Source organism: Phragmites australis, chromosome 15, assembly GCF_958298935.1.
Source record: "Phragmites australis chromosome 15, lpPhrAust1.1, whole genome shotgun sequence".
In the NCBI taxonomy this organism is placed as follows: domain Eukaryota; kingdom Viridiplantae; phylum Streptophyta; class Magnoliopsida; order Poales; family Poaceae; genus Phragmites; species Phragmites australis.
The window spans coordinates 28718872-28731995 of NC_084935.1; the positions used below are offsets into that span (position 1 = coordinate 28718872).

A 13124-nucleotide genomic window follows, 5' to 3' on the forward strand; every position below is an offset into this window, starting at 1 on the left:
ACGTAGTCACGTATATACCTATATATTGCTTTTGGTGAATGTCTATAATGTAATGTTTGTTAATCCTTGATCGATCAGAAACATAGCATCCTTAACCACGGTACAATCTAGAATACCTGTACCTTTTTCTTCTTCTCCTTCAGGACATGTACATGGCAAGGACACATGCTATGCTTGTTTTTGCAGAAATGCTACACACAAGTTTACCCGGCTTTCATCTATCTAATCAACCTCCCTGATGTTTTAACATGCTGCTGCTGCTTCTGTAACTCCTGCTTCCTTGGATGTCTCCGGAGCATCTGATGTTTCCAGAACAGCTTTTCCAGCTTCAAATCTCGCTCTCCTCTCGACAGCCTCTCGCACCCTCTGTGCAAACTCTTCGTCGGGTCCAGTCAGCATGTAGCGCAGCTTCATGTTGATCCTGTTCGCCACCAAAGTTTGGTGCCGAGGCTCTATTCTGTGCTCCAGGGAGTAACTGAAGAACCTGGGAACCATGCAGAAGCAAGGCACAAGAGTGAGCGTTGCAAGAATGACAAGCATCGACTAGGTCACCAAACTTTGTTTTAGAAGCAAACATGAGCTCCTAACTCACCGTGGAAACTCGATTAGATCTTTCAGTGGCCGCACCATAACACGCCTCAAGTACTGGTATTTTGGCCTTAGGATATCCACGTTGTATCTGAGAAGCGTTGGGAAGTCGGCAACCATTTGACCAAGCACGAAATGGTAGATGCCCAGTGACCTGAAGTACTTGACACTAACTTCTAGCTTGCGTGAAATACTACAGCCCAAGAGCTGTGGATCCAAGGCAATAACTTTTCCAATGTCCTCCTGCTTTACTCCAGCTTTCGTCAGCAGGAATATGACCTACACACGTAGTACATATGGTTGCAGAAGAAAGCACGCAATTATGCGAAATTAACAATATGAAAACAAACATCCCGCTTGAATTAACTGCGTCCCTTGTCTCTTGTTATCCACCATGACACCAGTGTTTCCAAACAAGGCACTGATGGTGAGTCGGAATGTTTAATTTCAAGTAATGCATCCTTGCTGCAAGTTGCATGTTAGGATCAAACTTTTGTATTTAACTGTAAATTGACTGCCTATATTTAGTCATCATTGTGAACTAATATTGAGAACTACTTAAGTAACTACATGCTGTATGGCCAATCATTGCGGCGACTTAAGCTCTATAACTCAAACATGGAGTTGAAAACATAATGTTGGATGATTTGGTTGTACAAGCTTCCGGTTATACAAAGTTTTAGCATTTTTTACAGAGTGGGGTTTGTGAGATTTGACTAACCATACTACTTAATAATTATTACAATGTACGTATATAGGGGTGGAAACGAGCCGAGCCGAGTCAGGCTCGGTTAGGTTAGCAAGCTAAAATAATGGCTCGACTCGGCTCGGGCTCGTTGCCGGCTCAAGCTAGCTCGGCTTAGCTCGCGAGCCAAGGTTGCAGAAAGCTAGAAGCGCGGGGCCGTGAGTCCGCTGGCAAGTGGCAGTGAGCAGAGAAGCAGCAGGATGCCAGGATGCAAGCGGAGAGGAGGCAGCGGAATGCTGAGATGCGGGCAGAGAGGCGGCGGAGAGGAGGTGGCGGGATACCGAAATGCGGCCAGAGAGGTGGCAGCGGGATGCTAAGATGCGGGGGGAGAGGCGGTCGTGGATGGAGAGGACGTGGCAGGGTGCCGGGATGCGGATGGAGAGGCGGCGGGCGAAGAGCTCTCCATAGGTTGCCGAGATGTAGACGAAGAGGCGGCAACGGGGGGAGAGGGCATGTCTGGGGACTAGGGGTTGGGGGCTAGGGCCGTCCGACCGTGCCGCCGTGGGACGTCAGGCGTGTTTGGGCTGGGTGGTGGCCAGCGGGTGAAGAGTTAAGTTTGGGGAGAGAGGACTGTGGGGCGCCAGGCGTGTCTGGGCTAGACGGTGGCTGACATGTGACTGGGCTGAGCCAGCGACCGAGACAACGAGACGCTTACGAGCTAGATCGGGCTTGGCTCATTTGGCCACCGAGCTGGGGAGGCGGCTCGGGTTCAACTCGTTTGGCCACCAAGCTGAGTCGAGCCTTTGCGAGCCCGAGCTAGCTCGCGAGCCTCGAGTTTTATTTCCAGACCCATACGTATATAGTCCCAACTGCTAGTTAATAAAGGTCCACACTTTCTGTATGCTACTTTTCTACTGAAAGTACTACGAGGAAGATATGAAACCAAACCAAAAGACTGAACTAACATTTACTGAGAACCGAAGAAAATAATAGTAAGTTATGAGAACAAACCACTGGACGTATTTTCTTGTATAGGCTATAAGTTAATACAGGAGGGAACTTCACAAGCACATTGCCGACTGCATCACTCCTCACACCAATATCCTGAAGAAATTGCACCTGAAAAAAATGATTGAAAGAGGTGAGAAGAGTCAAAAGTTCAGATTTCAGAACATTATGAGCTATAAATCCCACCTGTACATTTTGCACAAAGAAATACGTAATTATTAACTATTCCTATCTGAGCATTAAAGAAAATGTATAACAAATCATAGCATCTTCAATGAGCAGCTAAAAAAATCGCAATAACACACAAGAAAAAGAGTGTCCAAATGGTGTGAAAACATTTTTAAAAAATGCAATTGCAAAGCGACCAAGAGATTACCTTCGGTGCAATCACTGTCTCCAAATCAAGGCAGAAGATTGTAGGTTGAACCAACAACATTCGCTTCATACCATCCCGGGAAATGTTTAGGTGATACAAGTACTTCACGAGAGGCTTCCACCTTTCTTCAATACCGCAGGCCATGAGTTGTGGCTTGAAAGCCAGCAACCTCCCAAGTTCTTCAGTGCTCAAACCAAACTCTTTCAGATATTGAACCTGTGACCCAGAAGAATGCTTTGTCATCATCAACTAAAAAAATAGAAGTCAAGAACTGAAAACAATATATGAAGTAACTCAGTAACTTCATCAGAAACCTTCTGGAAGTACAAGGAAGGTTGTTCTGTTCCTCATCAGGTCACAGTAGATGGGTTATTTTTATATGGCACTCTACACCTAAGACCCATGCTTACTAGTCAGCATATTGATGCATGATATCAGAAGGGGAAAGGTACACTGTGAACTCAGTTTTGTTCACCCTCTTTCTCATAATGAACGGATGCAAATAGGTCTTAAAGTATTCTGAAGATCGAATTAACTCTTTCTCATAATGAACAGATACAAATAGGTCTTCAACTATTCTGAAGAAACAAAAAAAATGCAAAATAATCCCGCCAATGGGCAACATGCAGCAAAAAATAGCACAGAACCGAACTAAATGCACAGCAAACACCTTAATGTTCATCTCTTCCAGGCTCAAAAACCCAAGAGCTCTTGGGTAATCATAGACCATCGTGCCAAAGTCCTTCTCATCCATTCCCATATCCGTATAAAACCTCACTCGTGTCTCCAACTCATCCATGGACAGATTCAGCAGCTGTGGGCACCTGCTGACCACATACCCAATCCAATCTTTCCTCACACCGCAGCTTTCTAGATAGCCAACAACCTCTTCCAATTCTTCAAAGCTTCGGTTCAAAAAGGACTCTCCGTTTGCAAGGACACGCCCCAAAAATTCTCCTTTTACATAAATTGATCTCAGCCATTTTATCATCCTCCTCACTTTTTCCAGATCACCAGAACATGCACAAACTACTTTTGCGATTTGGGGATATGTCATCGAATTGTGCTTGAACCACCTGAAGTACGCAATATTAGTGTTTCAATGCTATTTGGTGAACTAAATAAGGCATAATGCAATACATTGTGCAGGAATATCTGCAGTTACTAACTATCATGTGATCATGTCAGTTGAATCAAATGTTTTTTAATATGCGCAGAGCAGTGTTAAAATACAAATTGGCGTTCGTATGATTTGTCATGCTCCTTGTAGTTGCATTACAGCAGTTCTTGTGCATAGTGAACAGAAATATAGCGAAGCACTAAACGAGAGAGGCAAAGCTGCAATCTTTACTTGACTAGCTCGACAAGGCCGGACTCCTGGATGTACATCCGCGCCCGCGCGTTGAAGGATTGATGTGCGAGCTCGGGGCGGTCGCGCCGCATCGCGGCGGCCTCGACGACGACGCGGTCCACGAACCGGCCCATCCGCGCCGTGAGTTTCTTGATGTATGTCAGGCCGCCGACATTGCCCCCGCTTAGCGCGGCCACGAGCACCTCGGCGGCCACCGCGCGGCGCACCTCGAGGGCGCGCCGCAGGACGGCGTCCTCCGCCTCAGCGAGGCTGCCGGCGGCAGGGTCGGCAGGCCTTGGGGAGGCGACGGAGCCCGGGAAGCGGTGCTCGCGGCGCGGCGCGAGGGAAGCCCCCTCGGCGGCGAGGAGGGCGGCGGAAGGGGGTGGAGCGGGGGGCGGGAGGACAGGGTGGGTCGCGGTGGTGGGGTTCTGGAGGCGCGAGACGGCGGTGAGGGGAGACGGGGGGCGAAGGCGGCGGCGGCGAGAGGAGGAGGGGTCTGGGGTGTGGAGCGGCGGGAGGAAGTGCAGGCGGAGGTGGGAGTGCGGGAGAGCGGCGGCCATTGGAGTGGAGTGGGAGGTGGAGCGGGGTTTAGCTCTATCCTCTTCCGCCTGCTCTACCCACGGCGAGTCAATTGTTTTTTTTTTTTTGCCACCAACCGAAAATGGTTTCGTTTATTTGTGATTCTAATTTACAATAATTAATTCATATGATTTTATATTTTATTAATATAAATGACATCATAATTAAAATATCTACCTTTTAAAACACTATATTTAGTGTCACGACACACATTGAATATGGCTGACATGAGGGAATGAATTTTTTTTAAGGAAGCGTAGAAACGAACTAGTACCTATAAATTTTTGACATTTCAAATAGCTTTTGAATCTTGATAATATATTTCAAATGGCTTCGTCTCACGATCCAGTACAAATTCACCGTCTTGCCCAAGGACAGCTAGCAGTCTAGATTACCTATCCGTCGCGATATGTGTCCGAAGGCATTCGAGGCTCTGTTGCATTACTTATGCATCGACTCGTTATTTGAAAGATCCGAAGCCAGTGACTGATCGAGAACAAGACGTGCAACCATCGGTGTAAGCACTGTGTTGGCGCTGCACTAGTAGAGCAGCATCGCTACTGCAAGCTTAAGAAAATGTGCCCACGTAAATCATTCTGTCTCAATCTCACACATTCGCCATCGCCACGTCTCACTTGGCAACCCTGCCTTAGTCATTGGGGAAAGCTAACTTCACATTAGGGTATAGATACACAGACTATCTTGATCATCGATCTCTTTTAATTGATACTCATCTATCCATTAATTCTCTTATATATTATATAATTTTTTCTGCCTATCTTTCTAACACAAATCTCAACGCAAATAAACGGTTCTGATAAGTCATACGTTTGCATGGTCTAGTGGATTTTTCTCTTCCTTGCCATTTGCTACGAGTTCTAGGTTTGGGAATATCTATCCATTAATTCTCTTATATATTATATAATTTTTTCTGCCTATCTTTCTAACACAAATCTCAACGCAAATAAACGGTTCTGATAAGTCATACGTTTGCATGGTCTAGTGGATTTTTCTCTTCCTTGCCATTTGCTACGAGTTCTAGGTTTGGGAATATTTCCTCCTCACATCATTGTTTCGATTGTGCCATACATCACTTGATTGCTTCGGTTGTGAATTGCTAGGAGGAAAGGTATTTCGTTGTTGGTGAGGGAGGATAACTGAAGAAGACGACGGCAACGATGCCATCGTCGTGGGAGGAGCTCCCGTCGGACTGGCTACAGTGAGAGGATTTCGCTGTTGCCCTTTATTTGTTTGATCCGGACTTCTATACCAGTCATGTTCTGAGGCAATGAGGCGATGACTAGGTGCTTTGCGTGGGCGTTGGTGATCCATGCTGCCTGCCAACATCAGGCGTTGGCTACGGTTATGATCGCTCCCGATAAGGATGCTGAAAACGTTGAGAGGCTTAGTCGAGCGCGTGAGGGTTTGGATCGCTTGCACTCAGAGATTTCCTTGATGATGAGTAAACCTCTGAGTACGCGTGTGGTGAAAAATTAGTTGGAGCTGGTGCCGACGGATGAGACTGCTCGGAGAAAGATACGTTCTTCTGTATGTTCTACAGGTACGACGACACCGGCAAACAATATTTCACAGGAAGATGTTGATCAGGGCGACATCAAGGGTGGCGGCCTCCATGCGGCCATGTGGGACCTTTGCCTCAACCGAGGATCTCACCAATGCACACCTTGGGCGACTGATGCTGATGCTTCCGTTGTAGGGAGTTCGTCAGAGTCCTGCAGCCTGCTCCGGCCAACTTCCAGTGCATGCAGAACTGCAATACTAGAAAATTCGAATTTCAAACGATGACACCAATTTTCCACATGGGCTGCCAATTACAGATGGGTTGTCTAGGACCACAGATTGGGCTCGACGAAACCCAGGGCTTTCTTTGATCCGATCTTGACTGTTCTGGCAGCCAAAACCTAATATGTTGGGTACCTATGCTGGCGATCGATGATCTTATGCATAGGCGCTCAGCGTGGGTGTTATGGTTGACGGTAGTGGATTTTGTGGTGGCTTCGGGAATCGGTCGTGTGGTGGCGTTGGTGGCGGTGCTACGGCTGGCAGCATTGGTGCGTGTGGCGGTGGTCCTTCTGGTAGAGGTGTTTCAGGAGATGAAGGTGGTGGTGCTGGCAACTTTCGAGGATGTGACGCAGGTCATGACAGGGGGGGGGGGAGACAGATCAAGGCCTCCCCGCTCCTTCCCCCGAGCGCGTGGACGCCATGTCGGTGGTGGCTGGACTGATATCAGAAGTGGTGGTGGTGGACGTGGAGGGGGCTATGATCAGGGTAATCAAGCTTCGCCTAAAAAACGAGCGGGGAACCAGCACCCCAATCAAGCCACTACTGCATATCAATCACATGCTCACATAGCTGCCAATCAAGGAAAGAAGCATTTCATGGAGAAGGGTGAAGGCTCGGGAGCTGACAAGGGTAAGAAGAAGATGGTGATCTGCTGCATGATTTGTGAGGAGGAGCACTTTACTCCTCAATGCATGTTGCTCTGTGCACAGAAGCCAGTGGTGATGTTATGTGGTTTTGCTAATTTGGTTTCTTTCAAATCCCGTATGATGGTTCTGCTAAACCACAAAAGAAAGAGGCGGTGTCTGCTTTCATCTGAATCAAGCAGGGTAATGTGCCTACAGAACTTGTCAAGGCAGAGTTGTCCTGTCTCATTTTGGTGAAATGGTCGTGGATGGTTCAAGAGCATGGTAAGGGTGCATATATCGTTCATTTCCCATGTCATGTTGAGTTACATCGTATGGTAGCAATAAAGGAGATCAAGACCTGTAATGGAAGTGGTGATGATTTTTGAAGAATGGGACCAGATGATTGAACCGTGTCAATATCTGCAGCATGTCTGGGTCAATGTGTTGACGTCCCTTATCAAATTAGGTCTTTCATGCTGTTATGGGCTATGGGCAACATTCTTGGTGCCACTGAAAAGCTGAACATGGGCTACCTAAAAAAGACCGGGGTTGTGAGGACGTGTGTGGCTGTGGCTAATGCTAATTAGATCCCGGAAGCTACTGATAACGTTGTAGATGATGTGATTTGTGAGATTTTCTTTAAGGTGGAGGAGGTGCTACCACTCAATAAGTCGGGAGATGATGTTGGAAATGAAGAGGGCGATAACGATGACCTTGATCATGACCACGAGACTGACAAAAAATAAGGAGATGACAATGAGTCGCAAGATCGTGACAATAAGCAAGCAAAAGGTCATGCTGATTAAGGGAGCACCTCAATTACTGCTGGGGTTGCCAATGACGGTGATGCTATGTAGGAAGCTGTGCAGAATAATTTACACCTTGCCGGTGTGGGTTTGGAGTGCAAGAATGTTGTGTCATCTCGAGAGGAAGCTTATAAGGATGCATTGATACTATCTGGTGCTGATTTGGTTTTGCAGGAGATAGATGCTTTAAACGAATTTGCCCCTGTTTAGTCGCCTCATATGGGCGCTTCCTTGGAGGATTGTACTTTCTCCTATCCACCAGCTAAGTATGGAGATGTCACTGAGCACAAGGGACATTCAGGTCATTCTTTGGGCTGTGAACACCATCATGAAGTGGTGTAACATGCCATAGATTTGGCAGTTGAGCGGTTGTTGTTCGAAGTTGTTGATAAGGTAGCAAGAGAGGAGGACGATGTCCTAGACGTCGCTGAACAGATGGACGAGAAGGATGCTGTTGCTTTGTCTATGCACTTGCCTGCTCAAGAGGCTGATGGATGGGGTTAGGCACAACTCGCGTTTTGCCAAAAGGATCTCCAGTTGGTTTGATATCAACCTTGCAGTGTCATTCTTTCCCAGGGAGGTGTGCCTCGCCGTTAGGCGTTGGACGGGTCCGAGCTATTGCTTTGGGTGTGGAGGGTGTGCTTTTATCATAGCTCTCCCAAGTGGTGCTAGTGCGTTTGGTCCTTGCAACTTTGTTGTGCAGGCCTCAGAAACTTATGTTCTCGTGTTCCAGAAAGTTTCTATCTGTCTCATCGAGTTCAAGCGGATCGTCGAGTTCTGGTTGACGGATCATCCGCTTGTATTCTCACCGGGTGACTCGCTAATAGCTCAGTGGCTTGTGTGGTCAAACGTTCGCGTGACTGGTTGAGTGTGGACTGGTCGTGCGGGTGATCCTGAGGGCTGCCAAGACCCAACACCAGAAAGCTCATTGTCTACCTAAGTTCGCTCGTACTTTAGACTAGATGTAGGGAGGCGTGTGTGGTTGCTGAACCCACCAGATTTTATCGACCGTTTTGTAATTGTAACAAGAAAAAATATCAGAAGGGCACGGTATAACATCCAACCAGTACGGAGCCTTTGATACTATATCAGAGTACCAGACATGCGAGAATGACATACATATAATTCAACCTCGAGCACCTGTTGGAGATATGACAAAAACGTGGTGTTCCGCGGATTCGAAACTTCTCGCGTTTCGAATTGTATTTGAAACCGTGTATGTAATATTGCGGACGTGCCAGTATACAGAGTATACAAGAGACAGGAGAATGTAATAATCGAAACATGTAACTTTATTCATTCATGTCGAAATCATAAAGTACAGCTTCTCTCATATACATTTTTACTCCATAACGCACACGCTATCTGACTATCTTCACGATCTGGCGATTGCTTTGTCTTGGTTCCTGTGGCCTCGTGAGGCTCTCCGGTTAATTATACCCGTCTTCGGGCTACCTCCGATTAAGTGCGCTGGCAGTCATCATACCGAGATCGTCTTCGAGTCTGCAAGGCTGTAGTCACACGCAACAAAGACCAAGCAAAGTAAGTGTTAGAAATCAAAAGCAGTAAAGAATGGGACCACAGTCTAGCATGAGCTTTTTGGACCGTTTATATATCCCGGGTCATCATCGGCCACATAGGCCTCAGAATTGTGTTTTTATGAAGAGGTGGGCTAGGAGCGCGGTACGACACGTAGCTTCGACCGAAAGCAGCAGCATGGCCACAACCGGGAGCTCCAATGCCGTGCTTGACTCACTAGCTCCTCTTTGGGCCTCGGACTTGTCTTCATCGGCCGACCAAAGGCAACGTGCCACAAAGACGAACGCTACAAAGGCGAACGCAACAAAGGCTGGGTAATAACATGTGAGCCACAAAGGCATCAGCCATAGCACCGGACATCCTTAAAAAGGATTAGGTATCTGGCAATAATTTGATACTGGGGCAGCCAAAAAAACCTCCTTTTGTATTCTTTTGTATCACATAATCACCACCAGACAGCAACCATAGCACCGATCATCCTTAAAAGGATTATCTGGCAATAACTCAATACTGGGGCAACCAAAAGAAGCCCACCCTCTGCAGTTTACAACATATGATCACCAACAAGTAGCCGGCCATAACACAGAGTTGCCAGTAAAGATATCGTGCAACCCGAGACACTGACCACAATATGAAACAGCCTGCAAAAGCCTTAGGCATCCGACAATAGCACAAGACCGACAATAGGACAATAATCATGTATACAGCAGCATCCGATAGCCATCGAGCCAACCAAGTATCTCAGGAGTAATATGTTTAACAAGTAACAACAGCAGCAGTATAAGCAGCCAGGCAACAGAGAGCAATATAAGCAGCCAACAGCAGAGGCAGGGCTTTGTTTAGCATTATGAATATCATAAGCATTTAGCCACTAACCTATATTAACCTGGCACCAAGATCAAGCACCACGGCATGCAAAGACAAAGCACACGTGGCAACCGGCCTCAGTTTTAACATCACAGGCCATCGCGGAAACTAACAGTAGGATGATAAGCACGACGACAGCTTCGCTCTTCTCCCACGGGCAATCGCAAGAGTCCACAGCGTATCGGCAACGCGTATCGGGGCCTCAGTTTTATCATCACTGGCCCGCGATAAAATTTTGAGCATAGCAGGAGCACCACAGCTCGATGGCCGGGGACAGGCGTGAGCATAACAGCAGCCGGGCCAAGGTAAGGCACAACGACGCAATAACCGGCACAAAGATGAACCCCATGGCGCGATGGCCGGGCATCACAGAGCAGCAGGGAGAGTCATGGTCGGGGCTCACCTTAGGTTGGAGACATGGCGATGACGGCGACAAATCCGCGGCGTGTCCCCGGAAGCAGAGGTGCAGCAGCAGCACAGGTTCGGCCTTTCCTCCTCGGCATAAGGTGGTTCGGCCACAGGCGGTTCAGCCAAGACAACGGCGCACAGCCGGAGCAAGGGCGACGATGATCTAAAAGTGACGGCGAGCTGGAACTAGAGCAGAACTTCCGCCTCCACAATCTCCAATCCTCTTCTTCCCGGGCACCCCCTCCCTTCCCTTTTATAGGGGGCCGAGGTCCCCATGGGAGGAGATAAAGATGCAGCGAAGAGATAAAGACCCGATCCTTCATGAATCCAACCAAATCCAAAACAAATCAGCTTCCCCGGGAGATATACACAGGAATCCGCTGAGACCCCATCCAATTTGGAAGCGAATCAGGTCGGGCTTAGAGATAGAGAAGGGAGAGTTAGTTTGGATTTGGATGGGGATGGCTCGGTTTGGGCGCGAGAGGTGGCGCGACCAGGCGCATGTAAGCCAGGAGGCTTGAGCGAGGCTGCGGGGGAAGAAGCACAGGGCCACTCGGGCGCTAGGGCGGAGGCGCGATCAGGCGCGAGGAAGCCAGGCGGCGTGAGTGAGGTGGCCGAGGAAGAAGCACAGGGCCTCTCGGGTGTTTAGGGCAGCGGCGTGGAGAAGATAAGGCAGCCGGCTGGGTCGGGCCGGCCTAGCCGGGCTGTGCGGGAAGGAGGAAAGGGACCGGGCCGGCTGAAAGACAAAAGGCCGGCTGGCCTTCTTCCTCTTTTTTTTTTCTTTTCTTTTCTTTGCTTTTTATGTATATGCATAAGTATACGGGTGATCGCGTATATGTACGGCAAAATACCATCGTACACGTGGTACTCAAAATTTTGGCGCCTATAAAAAAAAGTTCGTATATGCTAGCAATTTGCAGACAGTCGTAATCGTAAACAAGGGTCACAGTGAAACAGCTACATTCTAGCTCTTTTTGTAGACACATGCATGCGTATGATTGCAAGCAGCTTTTTTTGTCCTTTGTTGCTGATCCGTTTCTCTTTTCTCTGACAAATCGAACTTCATTCGAGCTGTGCTGGAGCTTAAGCATTTTTTAAAGTCATTGCAGCTTAAACTTTGAGCTTTCAATACTGTTCCTGTCCATGAATGGTCGCTGCCTGCAGGGCAGGGAATATATCTTTCGACTCTGTTGAAAATATAAGTTTTTCCTGGGATAACTACGAAGATAAACACAAGTATCATCTAGCTAATTGGCAATTAATTGCTCAAAAATAGGATTATGAGGGTCTAAGCATTCCTGATTTGAGAATGCTAGTAAGTATCTTTAATTTCATGTTTTTCAAGATATTATAAAAACAATGATGCTTTATGGAGGAAAATAGTACTCCCTCCGTTAAGATTTAGAGGGCGTCTTTTGTTTGGGCTCATGGACCAATGAGCTTGTTAACACCATCTCTAGACAGTGCTATGATGCATGATGCTTGCTTAGCACACTATTATGCACATATGTTCTTAATTAAACTAAGAGCAAGAACTGAGGATATATAAAACCAACTTTTCTGCTCCAATCCATTCAAAGCTCTACTCTACTACACATAGCCCTTGTTAATTTTGACATGTAACTTGTTTCTTAGCCTTGCGATAATACTATATCTCTATGCTGAACCTACAAGCAACTTATAACTCAGATTTTTAGTGAGATTATCATGCTCAAATCTGAACCAACAAGCACCTCATTCTAGTTGATCAAATAACCCTATACATGCTAGTAGTAAAACTTGCTCAAACAAACTCCTACTCATACTACTTTGCATTAACCAACGCACTCTAGTTTATCTAATCTTTTCTTGACCTCAACTTGAGGGATCACTACCAAAAAAGGGTGATCACTGTTGGTTTTGGAACCGACAGTATTTACTTGACAGAGAAAATGATAGATATCATTGCCAGATCTAGACCCAATAGTAATAGGTGTTCTGGGAGAAAAAAAAAATGAATTGAGCCAGCTCGATGTCGAGTCATCGAGCCCACCACCACGGCGCTCGCTGTCGTAGAGCTCGGGTTGCCTTAATGGACCTTGTAGGACACGCCGCCCCGCACAGACACGTCGCCACCGCCGCTCGCCCTCCTCCAGTTGTCTCTCACTTCACCAGCCCCGAGCTCACGCTCCTGCTCCTCCACCGCATGCTCACAGCCGACGGAGGAATGCCATCGCCGCCCCGCACGGACACACCGCCACCACCGCCTGCCCTCCTCCAGCCGTCTCCCACTCCACCAGCCCCGAGCTCATGCTCCTGCTCCTCCGCCCTTGTGGACGGTCTGCTGTGGTGAGCCACAGCTTATGTATCTCGGTCCCGCTCAACTCTATGATCTTGCTGCAAACACCAAAACCAACCCGAATCGAGTTAGACCAAAAGGCGCACACCAAGAACCCAACCGCTCACCGAAATAGATCAATTGATGGAAGAAACTAGAGCAGAGCGCAGA

The 13124-nt window shown here is 47.6% G+C and overlaps 1 protein-coding gene across 1 annotated transcript; it reads right to left on the bottom strand.

The window, feature by feature from the left end:
- Nucleotides 1–39: 39 nt before the first annotated feature.
- On the bottom strand, nt 40–4648 carry LOC133892617 (transcription termination factor MTERF2, chloroplastic). Its single transcript, XM_062333498.1, has 6 exons — nt 4009–4648; nt 3328–3733; nt 2658–2873; nt 2285–2392; nt 593–867; nt 40–484 (listed from the first exon to the last, which is right to left on the bottom strand). Exons 1-6 carry the CDS (start codon nt 4566–4568, stop codon nt 244–246), a joined length of 1806 nt encoding a protein of 601 aa, XP_062189482.1. The 5' UTR covers nt 4569–4648; the 3' UTR covers nt 40–243.
- Between the last annotated feature and the right edge of the window lie 8476 nt (nt 4649–13124).

Coding starts and splice junctions, on each gene's coding strand:
- LOC133892617 (XM_062333498.1), bottom strand. CDS start 4,568: ATGGCCGCCGCTCTCCCGCACTCCCACCTCCGCCTGCACTTCCTCCCG. Junction 3,734..4,008: donor GGCCTTGTCGAGCTAGTCAA/GTAAAGATTGCA, acceptor TGCGTACTTCAG/GTGGTTCAAGCACAATTCGA. Junction 868..2,284: donor ACAAGAAAATACGTCCAGTG/GTTTGTTCTCAT, acceptor CTACGTGTGTAG/GTCATATTCCTGCTGACGAA.